General features: G+C 37.7%; 1 protein-coding gene across 1 annotated transcript; it reads left to right on the forward strand.

Moving 5' to 3' along the window:
* Positions 1-2,776: 2,776 nt before the first annotated feature.
* Positions 2,777-9,966, forward strand: cbln4 (cerebellin 4 precursor). The gene is made up of 3 exons (XM_067593180.1): positions 2,777-4,796; positions 6,264-6,380; positions 7,325-9,966. Exons 1-3 carry the CDS (start codon positions 4,530-4,532, stop codon positions 7,520-7,522), a joined length of 582 nt encoding a protein of 193 aa, XP_067449281.1. The 5' UTR covers positions 2,777-4,529; the 3' UTR covers positions 7,523-9,966.
* The last annotated feature ends 9,420 nt before the right edge of the window (positions 9,967-19,386 follow it).

Genomic DNA, 19,386 nt, shown 5'->3' on the forward strand with positions numbered 1-19,386 from the left:
TGACACACCAGTGCTTGAGATAATGTTTTGTGTGTTTCATGGAGCAGTGGCTTTCAGCACGTGGTCCTCAAGGAGCACGACGTCAACAAGGTCATGTGCGAGGTTGTTTTCATAACCGCCGACACATTTTCCACACCAAAGATACTGACTAAACTACAGACTGTTGTGCCATCTTCTAAAATTAAACTTCACATCATTTCACAACAAGTCCCTCACATTAAACGACCATGTGCACTCCAGAACAACACATAGGAGTGTTTCTAATCTCTCGCCACTGTCGTCAGTAATTGGCAGGACGACATCATTTGTCTGTGATCTCCAAAACTGTTACAAATCACTGTTAACAACTAATGATGTTTTATGACGTGACAACACCATGGTTAAGGTCCGGTTAGGTAGGGAAACGTGGTGTGGGTTAAACTTCCACAGGCTGCATCAGTAAGCCATGCAAGAAACAATAATAGTAGGGTTTGACTACTGTTTCTCGTTCTTTACTCGAAATGTCAACTTCTCGAATACATCGATACACGTTAGAGACAAAATCTGACCTGAAATATGAGAGAGGACCTTTGTTGTCATGGCTACAATAATAACCAGGGGGTTAAGGTTAAAGGATGATCATAGTTACAGTTTTAAAAAAAATGTCCCAACCTGTGGCTGGAAATGTGACAATTGTTGTTAAAGACGGGGAACAAACAGCGGCCTCTAGTGGTAAAGTCCGCTTGTGGGTATCCTCCATCCACCCCTCCTCCTCCAAATGTGGACATTTGTCACGTCATCTGAAATGCGCCCCTGTTCCGGGTCATAAATACTACGGTCGATAGATGGTATCTGTCACTAAAACCTAACTATATTACATTACGACCTATTGAGTTGTTTTTCTCGGGAGGACAGTCTCTAACACTTACACCCTAAAATGCTTCTTCAGTCACATTACCAGCATACAGTGAATAAAAAACAAGCCATTAAAAGTCTCTTGACCTTGGAGGTCCTGGTTGCGGCTACTGCCACTGGCCCTTGAAAGGTTTTTTTCTCCAGCGAAATGAGCAAGCATTTATTCTCACAAACAATTTAGGAATCAGCAGTGAGAAAGTGAATGAAAGATTATGACTGTAATCATGGGCTTCACTCTTGCCACTATAATTTTGCACTACACAGACAGCTGTGATTCAATGCTGCATCAACGACGTAGACATTTACATTTATTCATTTGGCAGATGCTTTTGTCCAAAGCGATGTACAAATGATGTATCAAGGAGAAGCCTCAACACTCACATAAGAGACACAAGGTTGCAGGTGCATGGAGTAACACATAAATGCAAAGAAAATTACTTTTTTTATGATAGACAAAGAATAAGGATGTAAACATAGAGAAAGAAAGAGCGTATTAGGTGTGTAAGTACTCTAAGAAGAGGTCTTCAAGTGACGGATTCTGCTGACCGAATCAAATTCAGTAACTTGTTGCACCACAGAGGGAGCCTAGTGTACAGAAGAAGAGTTTGGATTGAGATTATCTGCCTTGTAGTGACAGCAGGACTAGTCGTAGTTCATTTGCTGACTATAATAAACTAGAAGGCTCATAAACCTGAAGGAGGGAGTTCAGGTAGGTGGGTGCTAGTGGCCACTCTGTAGGCGAGCATTAGAGCTTTGAACTTAATGAAAGCAGCAACAGGGAGTCAGTGGAGACATGAGTTGTTTTCTGGCTGGTTGAAGACCAGATGTGCTGCCATATTTTGGACCATTTGCAGATGTTTTATTGTGCATGCCGGCCGCCCCCTTCCAGACGGGCGTTAGGCTGCATTCAGACTGAAATAGCCTTGTGTTAAAACAGTGCAAGGAGCTTGTTGTTTAAAGTTTTTCTTCTCGTTCCTACAGTTGGATGCTTAAGTTTCACTGTGCAGAATGATGTGTGTGCAGTTTGGCACTGAAAAGGCTGTTTTCACATTCATCTGCTGAAAGTGGAAAACACGGCGGCGCGGCGGTTTGTAATACTGGCAGAAAGGATTTTATAACTCCGGAAAGTTATCGTGGCTGCAACTATTTTATCTTTTGTTGTGGCAGTCACGAGATAAACGGCAGAAACACAGTGTCCACGTTACAAAGTAATCCACCATATCTCCTGTCACCAGAGCAGGCTGAAGTCTGGGCTTTTTTGACTTTCAGAGAGCATTTTTACATCTGTCACCTCAAGTTTTGGAACTTCGACCATGTTTAACATAGACATCCGACACAACAGTATAAAAATAACAAAAAAACACAAAAAGCACAATATGTCTCCTTTAACAACCGGTCCTCTTCAAATAAAAGTTAGACAACTTGATTTTTTTTTTCTGTGTAAAATTTCCAAGGAGGTGTTTTCTTGGCACGTAACGAGCCATCTCAGCTCTGAAAATTCTATCGCCATGGAAACATATTGACATGCACGACATTAGGCACCGAACCATTTGTCAGAGCTGCTTGATGACACAAATCTCACAAAATGGCAGCTATTCAGGTTGGGATGGTGATATCCTCAGATTGTCTTTCATTTACAGATGGATTGATGCCCAGAACAACAGTGTTTGACAACTGAAGTCTGATTTGTGCAGCTGCATATATATAGATAGATAGATAGATAGATAGATGGATAGATGGATAGTAGGACAGCTTTCCTTTGTGTTTTCAAATCCTGAGCTGAATTTAATCAATGTTTGTTTCCATTTACTTTCTCTGAATACGTGAAAATAGTACTGATTTTTTACTGATATCCAGTTTTTCATGCACAGAACATCACCTCAAATCTGTGTCAAACTCTTCTTTCAATATATTCTGATTTTTATACAGAAAATTCAACATCTACAATACTTTCCATCACGTTGCGTACATTGTATATTGACACATCCCGATTAGTGTCAGAGTTCAGCTCCATTTGGTCGTCGGTGAGCTCAAATTCCACCACTTTATCACTTTTAACAATGTGACCTAATGATTTGTTGATGTTCAGCTACAAAGATCAAAAAGCTGCATTCATAAGCATGTTTTTAATGAATCCTGACAAAATGTGCTTTTCAGGATGCAGGCTTATTTTACTTTCATAGCACAAAGTGCAAGACACTTTACAAATCCAATTACTTGAAAAGAGGTTTCTATCTATCTATCTATCTATCTATCTATCTATCTATCTATCTATCTATCTATCTGGGGGTTTTTTTTAGCTGCAGTGGGCTACTTTCGGTTAAAAACTGAGGGATGGAGTCAGAGTCAGCGAGCACTTTGTAAGTCAGGGGAAGGACGTTAAAATTGATCTGCTGTTTTATGGGGAGCTTGAAGTGACACAAGGACAGAGGTGATATGTTCACATCTCTAATCTCTTGTCAATATTCTCACAGGACATTTTTGGGTGACTTGTTGATTTAATGCAGTGTAATAAGACAGACAAGTGCTTTTCACAGCCGTTGCAGCTGAGCAATAAACAACATCCCATTATCGATAATTGCATGTTGGAAAATTGCTACATTAGACGTTTATTTATTTTTTTGCCAGAGCATCTGAGAAATTATGGATAAGATTAATATAGAGTGGGACAAGCCTCGGAGACTTGAGGTTTTGCTGACAGGTAGAGTGAAGACAAACACTGAATTCGAGGATGATGTCACCAAGGCAACCGTATAAAGGTCCCATCACTGACTTCTGCAGACCAGGAAGTCCAACCTTTGCTTTATCGACGAGATTTTAGGATGTTTCACTGCATTAGAATGAAAGTGGACAGTGAGCAGTGAAAATACTAGAAAAAAGTAAAACCCCAGGGCAGATTTAGTTCTGTACTTCTAGATTACAAAGGCAATCAAAACTGGAAAATAACAACAATGTGTTTGAGGATAATTATCTCATGGATTTGTTCCTGCATCTCAGAAAAGGACAGTATCCTCATATCCAGTGTATCTTCTCAGTAATAAAATTAACACACAATTAATGAGTGTATATTTTAGTTGGGAGCTGTTCCGTAGAGAATTAGAAGGATGTAAGCGTTTGATAAATTACGCAGGGACGGTTAATTATAACTTAAACCACATGTGCGTGCGTAAAGTGGATAGCTGGGCGCGCACACACGCAGCACACCACTGCGGGGAACAGCTGGTGTCAGACGCGTTGTTCGGAGTGGCAGTGAGGGCTATGGACGGTTTTTCGACTGATTCGCCTCTCAGACTGGAACAATCGTCTCTAAAACATCCCACATGGTCTACTTTTGTCTCATCCACGAGCTTTAAATAAAGTCTACCTGAAAATGAGACGCAGAGACATCATCGGGTGATCTCTGTGTCGTTTGCAAAAGAAGGTTTAGACTTGATAAGGATTCTTTTTTTTTATTTTTTATTTTGTTGATGTCTCACTCGGATATGGCACATCTCTGGATACATTAAGAGAATTTCACAGCGTCAGACGCGTCTGCGGCGGGGGAGACCAGTGGAGGGACTCGGAAACTTGTGTGGTGCAGGAGACGGTCTCTCTCTTTTCGTATCGGCGCAGCCACAGCTGTCAGAGAGAGAACCATGGTGAACCCCTTGATACTGATGCTCAGCTGGACTGTGATCGCTGAGGTTGTGAGAGCTCAGAATGACACGGAGCCTATCGTCCTGGAGGGCAAATGCCTCGTGGTCTGCGACTCAAACCCGACCACGGACTGGAAGGCTTCGTCCTCTCCGCTCGGCATCTCAGTGCGCGCCGCCAACTCCAAGGTGGCTTTCTCTGCAGTCCGGAGCAACAACCATGAGCCATCGGAGATGAGCAACAAAACAAGAATAATCTACTTCGATCAGGTTAAGACAATTTTATTGAACAATACTGTGTATCAGCTAAAATGCCAAAAAAAAAGTGGTTAAATGCGCCTTTAATAGCACTTTTCAGTTCATGTTTGCGTCCTTTCTGTCCAAACCTGACTCTTAGTCTTTTCTTGTCTATTTAGTTTGCTTTTTCTTTGTAATAAACGTTCATCCTTCAGACTTGTGACGCAGAACATTAGTCATTTTCAGTTATGAGTTGAGTTTGAGGCTGGTTGCAGTTGGCATGTGGATACTGTACAAGTGCACACATCACACGCAAGCAGGTTTGAAAGTGACTGGATTATGGTTGAGGGCGGGCATCCTGCAGAGCCTGCACACGCACTCCTCAGTTTGCCTCAAGCTACCCCGACACGCACGCACACGCACACGCGCGCCTGCGCCCGCGCCCGTACACGCGCACGCACACACCCTCACCTACATAAACCACCCAAACAATTCAAGCAAACAGCACAACAAGAATCTGATTAGTCATACAGTTGTGGGCAGTGTAAGGTGTTTGCAACAATATCACTCAGCTGATCCTCTGCCCTCTCATTTTAATTACATAACATGATCTTTTGCTGCCACAACACACTGAAAGTGATCTGATTGGTGTGGATCAGGTGCACGCTGTTGCTATGAAAGCAACATTTGTCAAAAAAAGGTCCTGACTGAGCCTGCAGTGGTGTCATGTCTTTAACAGGTGAGGTTCAAGTGAGACTCAGCAGGTACTGAGGAGAGCTTCTGCTGCCTCCATCAGTCATGTGATGTATATATTCTACAGGCTACTGTATGTCCTGCAGTGTGCTTAAAACCCTTTAGTGACACTCATGAGGTGCAGTAAGTGCTTGGCTGTAAATGCTTGCTGACATATTCAGGGTGGGTAATTTTTATAGCAAGCAAAAGTAACAAGATTTATTTATTTATCAAGTGTATAATATTCATTAGGTCGTTCTGCATGTGTCACTTACAGTATAAAGTGTAAAGAAAGCTTTTGATCCTTTTTAAGCACTATCTTGTCAGTGCTCAGTGGGGGGAAAAAAAAGATCCATTTTTGTTGCCCCAAATTGGAATTTGTGTGTGAAATCTACAGATGGCTGAGATTCATCTTTCTCGTCTCATTTTCATCATCAAGCATCATTTTGGTTTCTTGAGGAAAACTGTGGGAAAGTTAAATGCCAGGTTTAGGTCCATAGAGGAGAAAGGTTGAATTAAATGTTTTCTGAAGTGTGTCGCAGTCAGTTTGTGTCTGAACAGGGGGGGTTAGAGGGGGGGGGGGGGGGGGGGGGGGGGGGGGGCCTGGCAGCCACAACAGTGAATCCTGTGTGCATGGCTAATTTCTTATTTACATATTTAAATCTAAAGCCCCATTGAAATTAGGATCTTTGTTGAGTTGCTGGCTATATAAACACCTTCGTCACAATGTGCTTTCTTTCTTTCTTTCCTTCTCTCTCTCTCTCATAGGTTCTTGTGAATATAGGAAACTACTTCACATTTGAATCAGTATTTTTGTCCCCAAGAAAAGGAATCTACAGTTTTAACTTCCATGTCATTAAAGTGTACCAGAGCCAAACCATACAGGTATAACTTTTGTTTATTTCACAGAACTGTGTAATAGATTCAGTTTTAAAGCCGTATCTAGTATTAGATTGGGACAAAATGTCTTCCTTAGGGACTGTAGGAAAGTAATTGGTATTGGGAGGAAGGTCTGAGGATAGAGGGTGTTGTATATTGTACAGATTGTAAAGCTCCTTCAGACAAATTTGTGGTTTGTAATATTGGGATATATAAAGAAAATTTAACTTGACTACAACCCCCCCACCAATATCTCAAAATAACAGTTGGTACAACTCACCATTAATGACTTTAAGATGGTATACACTAACCATAACTTAAACATTTAACTTTAATATGACAGTTGATTATCATTATTAAATCAAATTAAACAATTAAAGTTAACTCCAAGTTTTATTTTTACAGCTCAAAATATGTTTAATGTGTTTTATTAGTTTGTTTTACTGTTTTTTATCTTATATTATTGCATTTAAGGTATTTTATACTATTTTAATTTAAATTTGGATGGATTGTAATCAATTATAATACTGAGTTAACTTTGTTTTTACCATGTAAAACACTTTGTAACACTGTTTTGGAAGGAGCTATATCAATGAAGTGTCATATTATTATTCTAAAATATAAATCAAGGGTGATAAAAACATTATAAGATCATCCACTGGGCTCCCAAAAAAGTGGGACAACCCTCCCTGCCCGATTATTCGCTTACAGTCCCTAAATATGAACTTATTGGCTTATTGATTGACCGCTTTTCCTCTAGTTCCTCTGAGCATAAATGCTAAAGTTTAAGCAGTAGACCAACCTTAGAGTCTTTTCTTTTAATCTGATATACAGTAAACTCATCAGTAGTTGAAATCTTCTTAATTGACGTTGGCGGTCAAGTTCAAATGTTGTGAATAAGAAGTTTTTCTTTCACCGTCACTAATTGTTATTTCTGTTGGATTGCCCAGGTGAACTTGATGTTGAATGGGAAACCAGTCATCTCAGCCTTTGCGGGTGATAAAGATGTTACTCGTGAGGCGGCCACCAATGGAGTTCTGCTCTATCTAGAAAAAGAGGACAAAGTCTACCTAAAGCTGGAGAAAGGAAACCTAGTTGGTGGATGGCAATACTCAACGTTTTCTGGCTTTCTTGTGTTCCCTCTGTAAAAAAATAAAAAAAGAAAAAGAAAAAAGAAAAGAAAAAAGAAAAAAGAAAAGAAGATTGTAAGCTTACTGACTTCTTCATAATGTGTTGTCACTGTATAATCAAAACATTGCTGCTGCTTCAGTTGGATCTTGCCAAATGGTTGAGAAATGATAGATGGAAATAGATCAACAACTGAGAGAGGAAATAAGACTTTGGAAATCATTCACATTCTCTGGAAGTGCCGAGTCCCCGTCCCCCTACCCCCCCGCCCGTCCAGATAAAAAGGACTTGAAATATTCCCTATCGCTACTGTATGTTCCTGTCACTCAAGCAGCCTCAGAGAGGAACAACGAAACATCCCAGAAGTACTTCTCAAACTCTGACTTGTCGGAACATGCTTAGCATACTGATTTTTTTTTTTTTTTTTCATGACAACTGTTGCATTTTAGTACATCTGCCTTTTGGATGTAATCTATATATGCTTGTGTTACTTGTGGGACATCTCATTACCAAAGTATTCACATTGCTAAGTATATTGGGGGGGTGTTGGTGGGGGGGGGGGGGGGGGGGGGGGGTTTCTCTGTCTGGACCAAGAGTTCATCAAACAAGAGTGATAATTGTGGTCGAGGTCACTGCGAACCAAGAGTTTATGCAAGTTAGTGGATGGAACGACGTCATTTAAATCTGATGAAAAGAGGAATTAATGCATATTGTTTCAATTGCAAAGCTTGTTTTGTGATGAGGTGAAATCAGATTTAATTATTTTTCTGATCATTTAAGCTCACCGCTGATACTGTTATTTTGTTTTTGATGAATTACCTGCAACCCTGTCTCCTAGAAATTGTGTTTATGTACTATTAATTTGTTTTGCCAAACATATTTTGAGGGAATTTAATTCTTTCCTGAATTATGTTCAGTGACAAAGTTTTATTTACATATGAGGGAAGTGCTTTTTGTACCGGACCATGACACCGGTTGTATCCTAAACCTTGCACGTGGTTAGGTTTAGGCAACATAAGCACTTTGGTTAAAAGTGGCTACAATCAATATTTAACCACTGATCACATGACTACATGTATCTGAAAGGTGTTGCTTGTAGTGACAGACTGACTCTGGAGTTCCCCTCAGCTCATAGTTTTATAATCTCTCATTTCATTGTTTTGGTTTTTGGGATGCAACTTTACTGTTTTGGTTCTCGCTGCTCTAATCAGAGGAGTTTTCAGTCACAGCAGGCAGTTGTTTTCAGCAAAAAAAGCTCTAAAAACCTACTGTACACTACCTGCTCACCACTAAACAGCAGAAAGACAAAGTTAGTGATTACAGGAGACAAAAACAGAGGTAAAAGAGTGGCAGGTTGTGAGAAACACAAATCCAAATGAATGCTAATGTTGCTATGTGCCTGCTGAGTTTGCAAGTTTGCAAAATCAACCCAAAAGCTGATAATATGTCAGCGTTGTGTTACAGTTTGTTTCTGATGCCTGCAATTAGGTTTAGAGACAGGAAAAGATTCTGGTTTTGGTTTAACATCAATAATAACGTTTTTTAGTACTTAAGCAAGACAATTATCATTCCTTAAACTGAACCAAGTGCTCTGAGTGCCTAAACATAACCACAAAAAAATGCTTTTAGTTGCTACGAGTGGACATCGTATTGCAAGAGTTTATATTGTGGGGAAAAACAGATACATTACATTGTCAGTGGACGTTTTGTGAATCTGCTCAGTATGAACCTTTTGCAACTTGGCAGATATGTTCATTTAAAACATTTTCTCATTATGCTGACAAAAAAAAAAATTGGGTAGAAGTAGATTTCTCCCAAAACATTTTATCTGTTGAAAATGAGTAGTTTATAAATGTATCTTCTACCTGCATATTTATAACAGACTCATGGTTTATGGACCTTAATAAAGTTTAATGGGCATCTGAGAACCTTAATTGGTTAACATGCTGATAATGAACAGATTCCTGTCACAGTCGGCGAGCATAAAAGGCTTCCACTGGGCAGCCTGGGATAACTGATGAATTAATAAACTCCTTAATTGTTGCTCTTGAGCTCAATGTGCTCATACAGTGTGTGATGGCTCTCCCCTTGATGTCTACAGCAGAGTTATTGTTGGACTTATTGCAGTGTGTGTGTGCTGCTGGTGCAGTGTGCAGCTGCTTTGTTAAAAAATCAACCTGGAACCTCGCTGAAGCTTTTCAGGAGAGAGTTTATTTGAATTATTATTTCACCCTGAGATAGTAATCTGCACCTCTGTCCGCTTGAGCGTCTGAAGTGTTTGGCTTGTTCACGTTCACTGATCAAATTTATGTTGCTACGTGTTGTTTGCTGACATATTTTTTTCAGTCAGTGACTGATAGGTTGAGCCGCATCGTTGTCATTTTTTTTTGCAACCGGGAAAAGGTTGCGGGGAAGTGATCCTTCTGTTTTCTGGTGTGAATAAAGAGGTAAAAGGTGGGAATGAGAGCGTGTACATATTATTGTGTGCAGCTTAACAAACCTCCTGAGATTTTACAGCTTCAGTTATGTCACACTTCATACTAACAGTCACACTTCAAACCAACAGTTTCCAACAGTTGCCCAAGGACATAGAAAGTAGAATATTTACCCTCCTGATATTAATATTGCACACATGTTCACTGACAGAGCTCTGTTTAAATTAAGACAATGAAATGAGACCTTCTATTTGTTATTACACTGTGTATTTTGCTAAAATCAATCTATATTTTGTGCGTGAACGTTACCTTATTACCTTTGTATTGACTCTTCGGTCGACTGGTTCTGGTCTCTTATTGATTGTGGAAGCTGGATTGTGCCAGTGGAATAATTATAGTTTCAGTAGTTAATTGTATCACTTAATTTTGTATTTAAAATATGCAAATATAGATCTATGGTTTAAAAAAGTTTTAAAGGCATCATTAAATGCTCCAAGTAATTAATGTATTGCAGAATTCTGGGATTTTTATTGGCCAGTCATCATGAAAAACTGGGCAAGAAAAGCCAATTTATCAGTTGACCAATCAGAGCTCCTGTTGGGAAAGAAAACCGATGTGACAGGAAGGTGGATTAGTAAATAAAACAACTTAAATTTTACTTTAAAGAACATTTTGTTACTCAATTATAAGATGCATGAATGTACTCATCTTTAAAGACTAATCATTAATGCCATTAATGATAATAATAGTTATTCAATTGTATGATTGAATTGCCAATTTGATCGATTATTTCATAAATTGTTATTTGAATGTATACATTTATGAAGTTATCATAATAACAAATACAAAAATATCCCTTATAGCACACTCCAGCCTCCACAGATGCCAGGATGTGATAAACAAGATATTCACACAACTTTTTATGGAAAAAAAAACTTTCTACAGTATCTGCAGTGTGTTGTATGTGCAGGATATACATAATTTATTTACTGTAGTGCACAACAGATGGGGATACTGCATTTTGAATAAATGTCAGTGATTGTTGAACTCATATCTCACAGCAGATAAGAATAGGGCAGTAGCTATGTCTCCCATCCAAATGTAGACCAAATTTTAACCAAATTTCCAGAAAATTGGCAAAAGGAAATTAGAATGAATGCATCCAACTGCTGCTGTTTTGCCAGTATTTTTTTTTTTTTTTTTTTTTTGCTTTGACAAAATATCCGCAATGAAAAGAGTTTATTTTCCAGTTGGGCTTTGCAGAAGAAGAGGGCACAACAGGATGACATAATTCAAAGAGTGCCAGTCGCACCTCAAACGGTGAAAACCAATTTAAAAACATGATGGAAGTATTTCATTTATGTTATTCCTATGAATGAATTTGAGCTCCACAGAGATCTGATGTTTCCATCTGCTGCTATTTTTCGTCCCTACAGCGGAGCAGAAGCTTCAGTGGACGATGAAGTCATAAGCTTCATGCACATCAGGATTTATCTGTTAAGTCTGTTTCCATTGCACTTAGTCACATTTTTTATGTTTATAGATGCACCGACTTTTCCATCTCGACAAACTTTCATGCAATATTTCCAATCTTTTTTTTTTTTTTAATGTGCAAATTCAAAATGCGAATTAAAAAAAAACAGGTGGATGGAAACACACCTACAGCGGTGTTTTTGAAAGACGCTCCAGAAGTATTAAGAACAACATTCAATTCACAAAAAAAGTCTTGAAACGAGCTGGTTTGCATTTGCATGTATTTTGCATCAGTCAGTCTTTCAAACACTGTAACACCATGAAATTTCTCGTCTCATTATACATTGAAAAATGTGTAGGAAAGGATTTTTTTTTCTTTTTCTTTGATTTCTGTCTCCTTTTAAATAAACTAGGGCTCTTGGAAATTTCCTAAATAATCAAAATTTAATTACTTTAACTAGTCAAACTCACCACCTTGGAAACTTACACAATGTACTTAAAGTACATCAGAAATATCTGATTTCATCATAGTACAAAAGGCCTTAAATATGAGCCTACATTTGTTTATGGGTTTATTTTCCCTAATTGTCTCATCATTTTGGGAGAATAGTTTCATGTTCTTCAAATACACAGAATGTTATAAATATAAAGTGAACGTTAAATGTTTACAGTTGGATGTTGTGATTCCCAAATGATGTGAATGTTGAAAGTACGATGAGAAGGATGTCATTTTTCATAGAAGCTCCGTCAAAGCACATTTTGGGCATTGATGACACACACACAAAAAAAGCTCAAACCCATTTCAAAGTCAAAGGAAGTTCTGAGCAAACAGCCCGAACTGATGATTTACAACACAGCTGATTGCTGGTTATCCATAAAATTGTACCAACACTTTAAATTCTATGCTTTTGGTCTTGTCGTTCAGAAAAATAACTACAAGAAAACAACAAAAACTATCTTTAATTATGTTATAACATGGTTCTTACTCAGTAATTTGGCATGTACAGTATCAGCTGTAATCATTGTGTGGATTGGTGCAGGATATTTGGTGGTGAATAACAAACATTTTGAGTGAAAAAGTCATGCAATCTATGTCACTAGTGATTGTTACATGGTACCATCAATTGGTGAACTGAGGTTTTTAATGGCCTTTTCCCTAACATGTTGTATATCTTTGGAATTAAAGCAGCGGTAAATATGTCGAACCCTGCTGTCTGATGTTGTGTTATGTCTTGAAAAAGCAATATTACCCTCTGTTAATGAATCTGATCCTAAAATCATTTGTTGGGATATTATCTGCCACTGCAGCTTGATTTGGTTGCGAGCGTGTTCAAGCTGTCAGACTGACTGTTTACTAGATAAGTAAAGATAAAAACCAGAAAGTCATTTTAAAGTAAACTCCATATCTCTCGACTTTACATGCATTTCACTAGACAGCAAACAGAAGGTCATCCTGAGAACTTTACACTCTGTGATTTTATGGCCGTGTAGCTGTAGGACAAAACTCTGCTGCAGAGAAGACGATTTCAGTAATACAAAATCCTACCGTCGTCAAAGCTATATGATGGCAGATGTGCTGCGTTGAATTTCAAACTTAATTCTGACCTTTCTGCTGGCATTTCCGAGGACAATATTGAGGTGTGATTGAATATATTGTCTCTAAACAGTATGGCACTTTACGCAGATTGCTTCCAGCACTTGGTTTGAGATATGCACAGCATTGTTCACTTTGATTGCATCCAGTGGGACACATAACCCCTGAACTGAATTACAACTCAGCATTAATCCAAGTAAAACAAAACATGAGCTTTCTCTAAACAGAACAAATGTTCCTCCCAGATGTGGCAGGAGGTGTCTACAACGCTCACTTACAAACAACAACAACATTATTTTGCATGAGCGTGTGCCATATTTTCTAATCTTGTGAAGTGGAAGCTGCATACTGTATTGAATTGAAATGTTAATATACTACATGTGTTGACATGTAAATATTCAACATATCTGTGGTTTGCTGAAACGTACCAATGCCAACATTTTATTCTGGTGACCAGGCTGATATATGATTTACAAAACACACACACAAAAAAAGTCATGTATATTTAACACCGTCATGTCAGCTGCAAGAAATGTTTGTTAATTTAAAAAGCACCAAAGTGAAAGTGCAGACATTGCGAAGCACTTTTTGTTCTTTACATTTACATAGATGTTTTAACATTTAAATAATTAACAACTGACCGTTTCATAAACCTTACCCCTCAACAGCGACTGCCCAATCTGTGCTTTGGATGAAGAAATTTTGTATTTGTACATGTTTTGAACTGCCACACTTCTGTTATGTATTATATTGTTATTAACAAATAATAAAAACAAATACAGACACATCCTCACCAGTCATCATTACTATTATAATAGTAACAGAGCAGTTGATCCCAGTGCTATGGGAGAAATTAACTAATTAGCAGTCAGTGTTTGTCAGACTGCTGAAGAATAAAGTCTTGCTAGTCAGATATTTGCTGAAATGTAGGTGCAAGGTGATCCCAAGCAGCAGATGTCAATGTAGCCTAAATAATGCAACCTATCCCTACTTTCTGTAGGCAATAAGTCATTCTCACAAAAAGATTTAAAAGATCTTTTTGGAAACCAACTTTAGGTCCAACTTTTGGTACTTTAGCTTTCCTGACAGTTGCCACCACATGATGATCACTGAAGCCAATTAAAATTGATAAAATCTCTGAGCACATTTCTTTAGCATTAGCAAAGATGTGGTCAACACAGGTTGTTGATATCTGTCCTGCACAGTTTGTATACACGAATGTAGGTACATTCATCACTTAAGATAAATCACAGACATTTGCAATATCACAATTACAATATTCTTTCCAACGAACATATTGCTGAGATCCAGTCTATCACAGTCTGTAGCCTTCTGTAGTTTTAAACCTATTTCTTCTAAGTATTGAGTATTTGCACTTGGTGGTCTATAATAACATCTTTAAGAAAACTGGTTTGGTGTGAGGTAGATGTATTTGAATCCATATGTCAAAAGTTTCCCTCTCCTCCTATGATTCTGTATAAATATAATACCAAAACACCACCATAGCAGTTTCTGTTATTTGTGAAAACACTATATCCTGACACATTTATATCTACTGATGGATCTAAGTGAGTTCCTGAAATGGCAAGTATGTGTAAATTCTCCTTTTTTTAGTTAGTAACTTTATATTTAGGACTGCATATACTGAGATGTGCACTTTTTAAACCCTTCTTTGGTAAATTAAGAGGCTTTCATCTAATTTTTCATTTGATGAACAAACAAATAAAAACAAAAAAACAACTAATTAAACCCCTCTGTACAGATTACGAGGCCTCAGTCTCTCTTCTTGGTTTTACAATGAGGAGATTATAACTAATAACTGCATGGTCCCCTCCAGCTCTCACCTCCTTCATCACTGGCAGCGGTTCAGCACGCTTCTCTCTGAAAAGTCTTCATTTTTTATACTCTGAAGTGTTCTTGAGGTTAGCTCTTGCCTTTGTCATAATAAGTTCTTTGTCTTTAAAGCATAAAAGCTTAACCATAACCGGCCTTGACTTTCTAGCATCACCGCTAAATTTTCCATCCCTGTGTGCACGCTCCATCTCTATTAGTGCCTGCATCCAGTTTGAGCTTTGAGGTGAATAGCTCTTGTACCTTGGTTTCAGTCTCAGCCCAAGTCTCATTAGCTTTGTTAGTCTTGATGCCTTCAATGACTAGATTGTTCCTCTGGGTTTGATTCTCCAGATAATCCAACCTCTCAGCATTGTCATTTGAATCCAATGGCTTTGATTTCCAGGATTTCTAGTATTATGCCTCAGCAGAATACTTGGGTCTAATCATCTTTTATTTCATCAATATCTTTTTGAGAGTATTTCAGACTGATCTTTAGCTCTTGAATCTGAGTCAGCAGGGAGCCAGCTCTCTTATTTGTTGAATCAATCGAGTAAAGAAGCTTTTTTGTCTTTTTAGTAATTCATCATAGAAATTTTTCTGTTGTTCAAGTGTGTCCTTGAGCATATCCATAGTTAGAAAATCAGGCTCATCACCTTTAATCTTGTTTGCGTTGTTGGTGTTCCTGCAAGTTGACATCTTCAGATCTGTCGGTATTCTCACTCCAATGCAGCAATTACTCTTAAATATATTTAGGATTGACGTCTTACCAGGATAAACTGTAGGCAGGAATTACTCCAGGACATACAAGACCTCCTTTTGTCCAAGAGTGTCCTCCTCACTGGCTTGATTCAAACACAGACGATGGAGTAGGCCGAGGTAGCGAAAACCATCCGCCACTCCTGACTGCGGATAGTTTGACAAGTTGGAGAGTTTGACAGGCATAGAGAGCCAAAGTCAAACCGGAACTTCTGGTTTCTGTTCGAGAAGTAGGACAACCTCATTAAAAACCCCACTGACATTTGTAACTGCTAATAACTAAAAATTCAGCCTTTCTCAACAGTATGTTGTGTGGTTTGCTTCATATTTTTAGATAAGGATGGGAGTTTTCTGAGAAATTATCTAATATTGTTGTTTATTCAATATATATGCTTTTAAGTGACCTTTAACAAACATCATTCACTATGAGTCCTAGATGTTTGCAGGCTAAAGGACAGAGGAGACAAGTCCATGAGTGAGACGGGTGGTCGAGGTCAGTTCAGGAGCGAACTCTGTAAAGGTCTTTACACAGCAGAGGAAAATAACTTTTGAAGAAAGTGCTTGGGGAGTTTCATGGATATGGACAAGACCAACTTAATCATGGACATTGTAAAGCAATGTAAGAATAAAACTTCCACTGACTGGAATGACATTGATATGACAATAGTCAAGAACGTCCTTGAAGGAATTGCAAAATCACTAACATCACATCTGTAACTTGTCCTTTCAAACTGGTAAATTTCCAAGCAACATGAAAATTGCAAAAGTAATACCATGATATAAAACCAAGGATAGACACCACTTTATAAATTAAAGGCCTGCTTCTTTACTTCCCCAATTCTCCAAGATACTGGAAGACAAATTCATTCGGAAGCACATTCAGTATGGATTCAGAACAGACAGATCAACCTCTTTTGTGCTAATTGAATTAATTGAAGAAATTACTAATTATATAGACAAAAAACGTATGCAGTGGGAGTATTTATCCATTAATCACAATATAAATTGGAAAGGTATGGTATCAAAGGAGTTGTGTTGAATTGGTTGAGAAGCTACTTAAGAAACAAGCAATTTATAAAGATAGGTGAGCATCAATCAACATGCATGGATATTTCTTGTGGAGTACCTCAGGGGTCAGTATTAGGCCTGAAAATTGCTCGTTTTGTACATTAATGACATGTGTAGGGTATCAAAAATATTGAAATTTTTATTATTTGTGGACGACACAAATATTTTTTGTTCTGGGGGGAAATTTACAGCAGCTTTTGGAGGTGATCACAACAGAAATGATAAAATTATGTAACTTGACATAAACAAATTGTCATTAAATCAGAACAAAGCAAAGAATTATGTTTGGAAATTGTTAAATAAACACTACAAATACAAGTGATGATAGACAATGTCAATATAAGAAGAGTATATGATCTTAAATCACAAAATCTGCTGGAAACATCATATAAGATATGTGTGAGCGAAGCTGGCAAAGAGCATTACAATACTAGAAAAAACATATTTAAACAATCTGGATAACAAAGCGTTGTACACTCTGTACTGTTCATTTGTATTACTGTATTGTTATTGTGTGGAGGTATGGAGTAACACCCTAAAAGCACCCTACAGCCATTATGTATACAACAAAAAAGAGCCATAAGGATGGTAAACAATGTAGCATATAGAAAACAAACCAACACAATGTTTTTAAAGTTATAATTTGAGAGGACTTAATTCAAAGAAACTCTGTGTTTGGACCACTATGTGTATCTCAATCTGTGGAACAATTTAGATGTGGAGATAAAACAAAGTACAAATACAAATCAGTTCAAGAAGATATACAAAAAAATATTTTTAAGAGGTATATGGATAAGGAAGGGTTGTCTTAACTGTTTAAGTTTTATTTTATTGACACCAGGTGGATATTTGGGTTGTACATAGAACTGGGATAGTTGTTTATAAAGTCTATATATGAGTTTATGGATGAGTAGGAATAAATAAGTGTATACTTCTTCCTTCTCCTTTTCAAACGTGTAATATTCAAACTGTGTTGTTTATGAGAATCTGTTTATTGAGTTTGTTGTATAGGTTTATTTCAATTTATTGTTATTCTTGTTTTGTTTTATCAGTTTTTTATTTTTACATGTTCGAAATAAAAATTGACACATGAAGGGCGATGGACACAATAGCAACGTTTTTCTATATATGAGATGATAACACCTGTATAGTTTAATGCAATAAACACTACTTACGTGAAGCTTACAATGTTGGTTTTTTTTTGTTGACAGTGAATGAGAACGAAGACGATTCAGTTATATAATAATGTTGCGAGGCTGTTGTGATGGGTTGCATTATATTGTAGAGTTGCTGCTGTTATTATGTCTCCAACCTTGCAATCAGAATACATAGACCTATCCATCTATCTCACAGCTTATTTCTAGAGAGCCATGATTTATTTATTTATTTTTTTTGCAAATTCAGATGTGAAATGACCAGTTAAGCTCAGTATTTCTCTCTGATAAACATTCAGCTGGTGGCAGACAGCTGCCTTCCAACGTTCAGTGTTAGAGAAAGGCTCCAGGCCACTTGTGAGATAAAACCTTTGATTTCTCCTGCATTAAAATGAAGACGTGTCGCCACACAGCTGTTGTTATGGCATCAACCTGAAAGATACCTGACTGGAGTAAAGATGCTTCATTACACAAGAGACAAACATACCACAAAATGATGGGATAATAGTGGATAATCACAGTTTTAACATCACAACCTCCTGACCCTCAGAGCTGCACCAAAGAAACTTTTTTAGATTTTCTTGTTGGTAATTTTGTCTCCTAGATATTGTGTTCATAGGTGCCTGGGAACCGTGTTAATAATGCCTGCAAGGACATATTAGTTAACAACAATTAAACAAATTGATCAAAATGCATTTTAAGGCTGTCTGATGAATAGATCGTCGTCTTAATGACTAATTTTGGTGCAGTGGATCATCTAGATTAAAAGAACATTGAAACTTTCGACAATCTTTAATAATTATGCATTAAAGTTTGGTTTAGTTTATGACATTTATTTGTCAGGGACCATTTACAAAAGAAAATCTAACACCAGATTTAGCTACAAGCTCATTTCCATCTGCAGTCCCTGAGCAGGTTAGAGCAAATAAACTTGAATCAAAATCTAAGAATTTGTTGGAAACATATTGGAAAGTTTCAGATCCGCAGCGCCAAACAAAACATTGCATCATATATAATGTTTATTGTACATTCTTATGGTGGTTGTGCTGTACATACTGTAACTAGAAACGAAATTTTTGGAGCTTCAGTAGCTTTTACAGCAGATTTCAAACAGGTTTCAAACACATTTAACTAGTATTTTCACTTTTTCTCGCTTGTTTTGTGTAGTTTAGAGTAATTCTGAAGTTCTCTCATCATGAAAGGAACACATTTCAAAGTGTCATATTTCAAGCTGATGACCATTTTTTTGTCATGTTTTTTGGCACTTTGGATACCTTAAAGGCATACTATGCAGGATTTGTTGGTTGGTGTTTGTAAACAAAGCATTCAAAGTTGGCTCCTCCTCCCCGGCTCAACGACACCAGAGAGAGAGAGAGAGAGAGAGAGAGAGAGCAGCAGCAGTGGCCGAGCAAGCTAAGAGTGAATTAATAGAGCGAGCGGCAGTAGCAATAGCAAAGCAGTTGAATCAGATAAATAAAACATTATTTTCTGATTGTTTCACAGTGGTAATGTTCTAAATTACAAACAAACACGCCTACACCTCAGCACACATCCGTACAACCCCGCGGGAA

The sequence above is a fragment of the Thunnus thynnus genome, chromosome 6 (genome assembly GCF_963924715.1).
Source record: "Thunnus thynnus chromosome 6, fThuThy2.1, whole genome shotgun sequence".
NCBI classification, from domain to species: Eukaryota; Metazoa; Chordata; class Actinopteri; order Scombriformes; family Scombridae; genus Thunnus; species Thunnus thynnus.

What these genes read in the sequence shown, in the direction of transcription:
- cbln4 (XM_067593180.1), top strand. Translation starts at nt 4,530, where the DNA reads ATGGTGAACCCCTTGATACTGATGCTCAGCTGGACTGTGATCGCTGAG. An exon ending in GAATAATCTACTTCGATCAG is followed by an intron (nt 4,797 to 6,263) that starts GTTAAGACAATT and finishes TCTCTCTCATAG; the next exon opens with GTTCTTGTGAATATAGGAAA. An exon ending in ACCAGAGCCAAACCATACAG is followed by an intron (nt 6,381 to 7,324) that starts GTATAACTTTTG and finishes TGGATTGCCCAG; the next exon opens with GTGAACTTGATGTTGAATGG.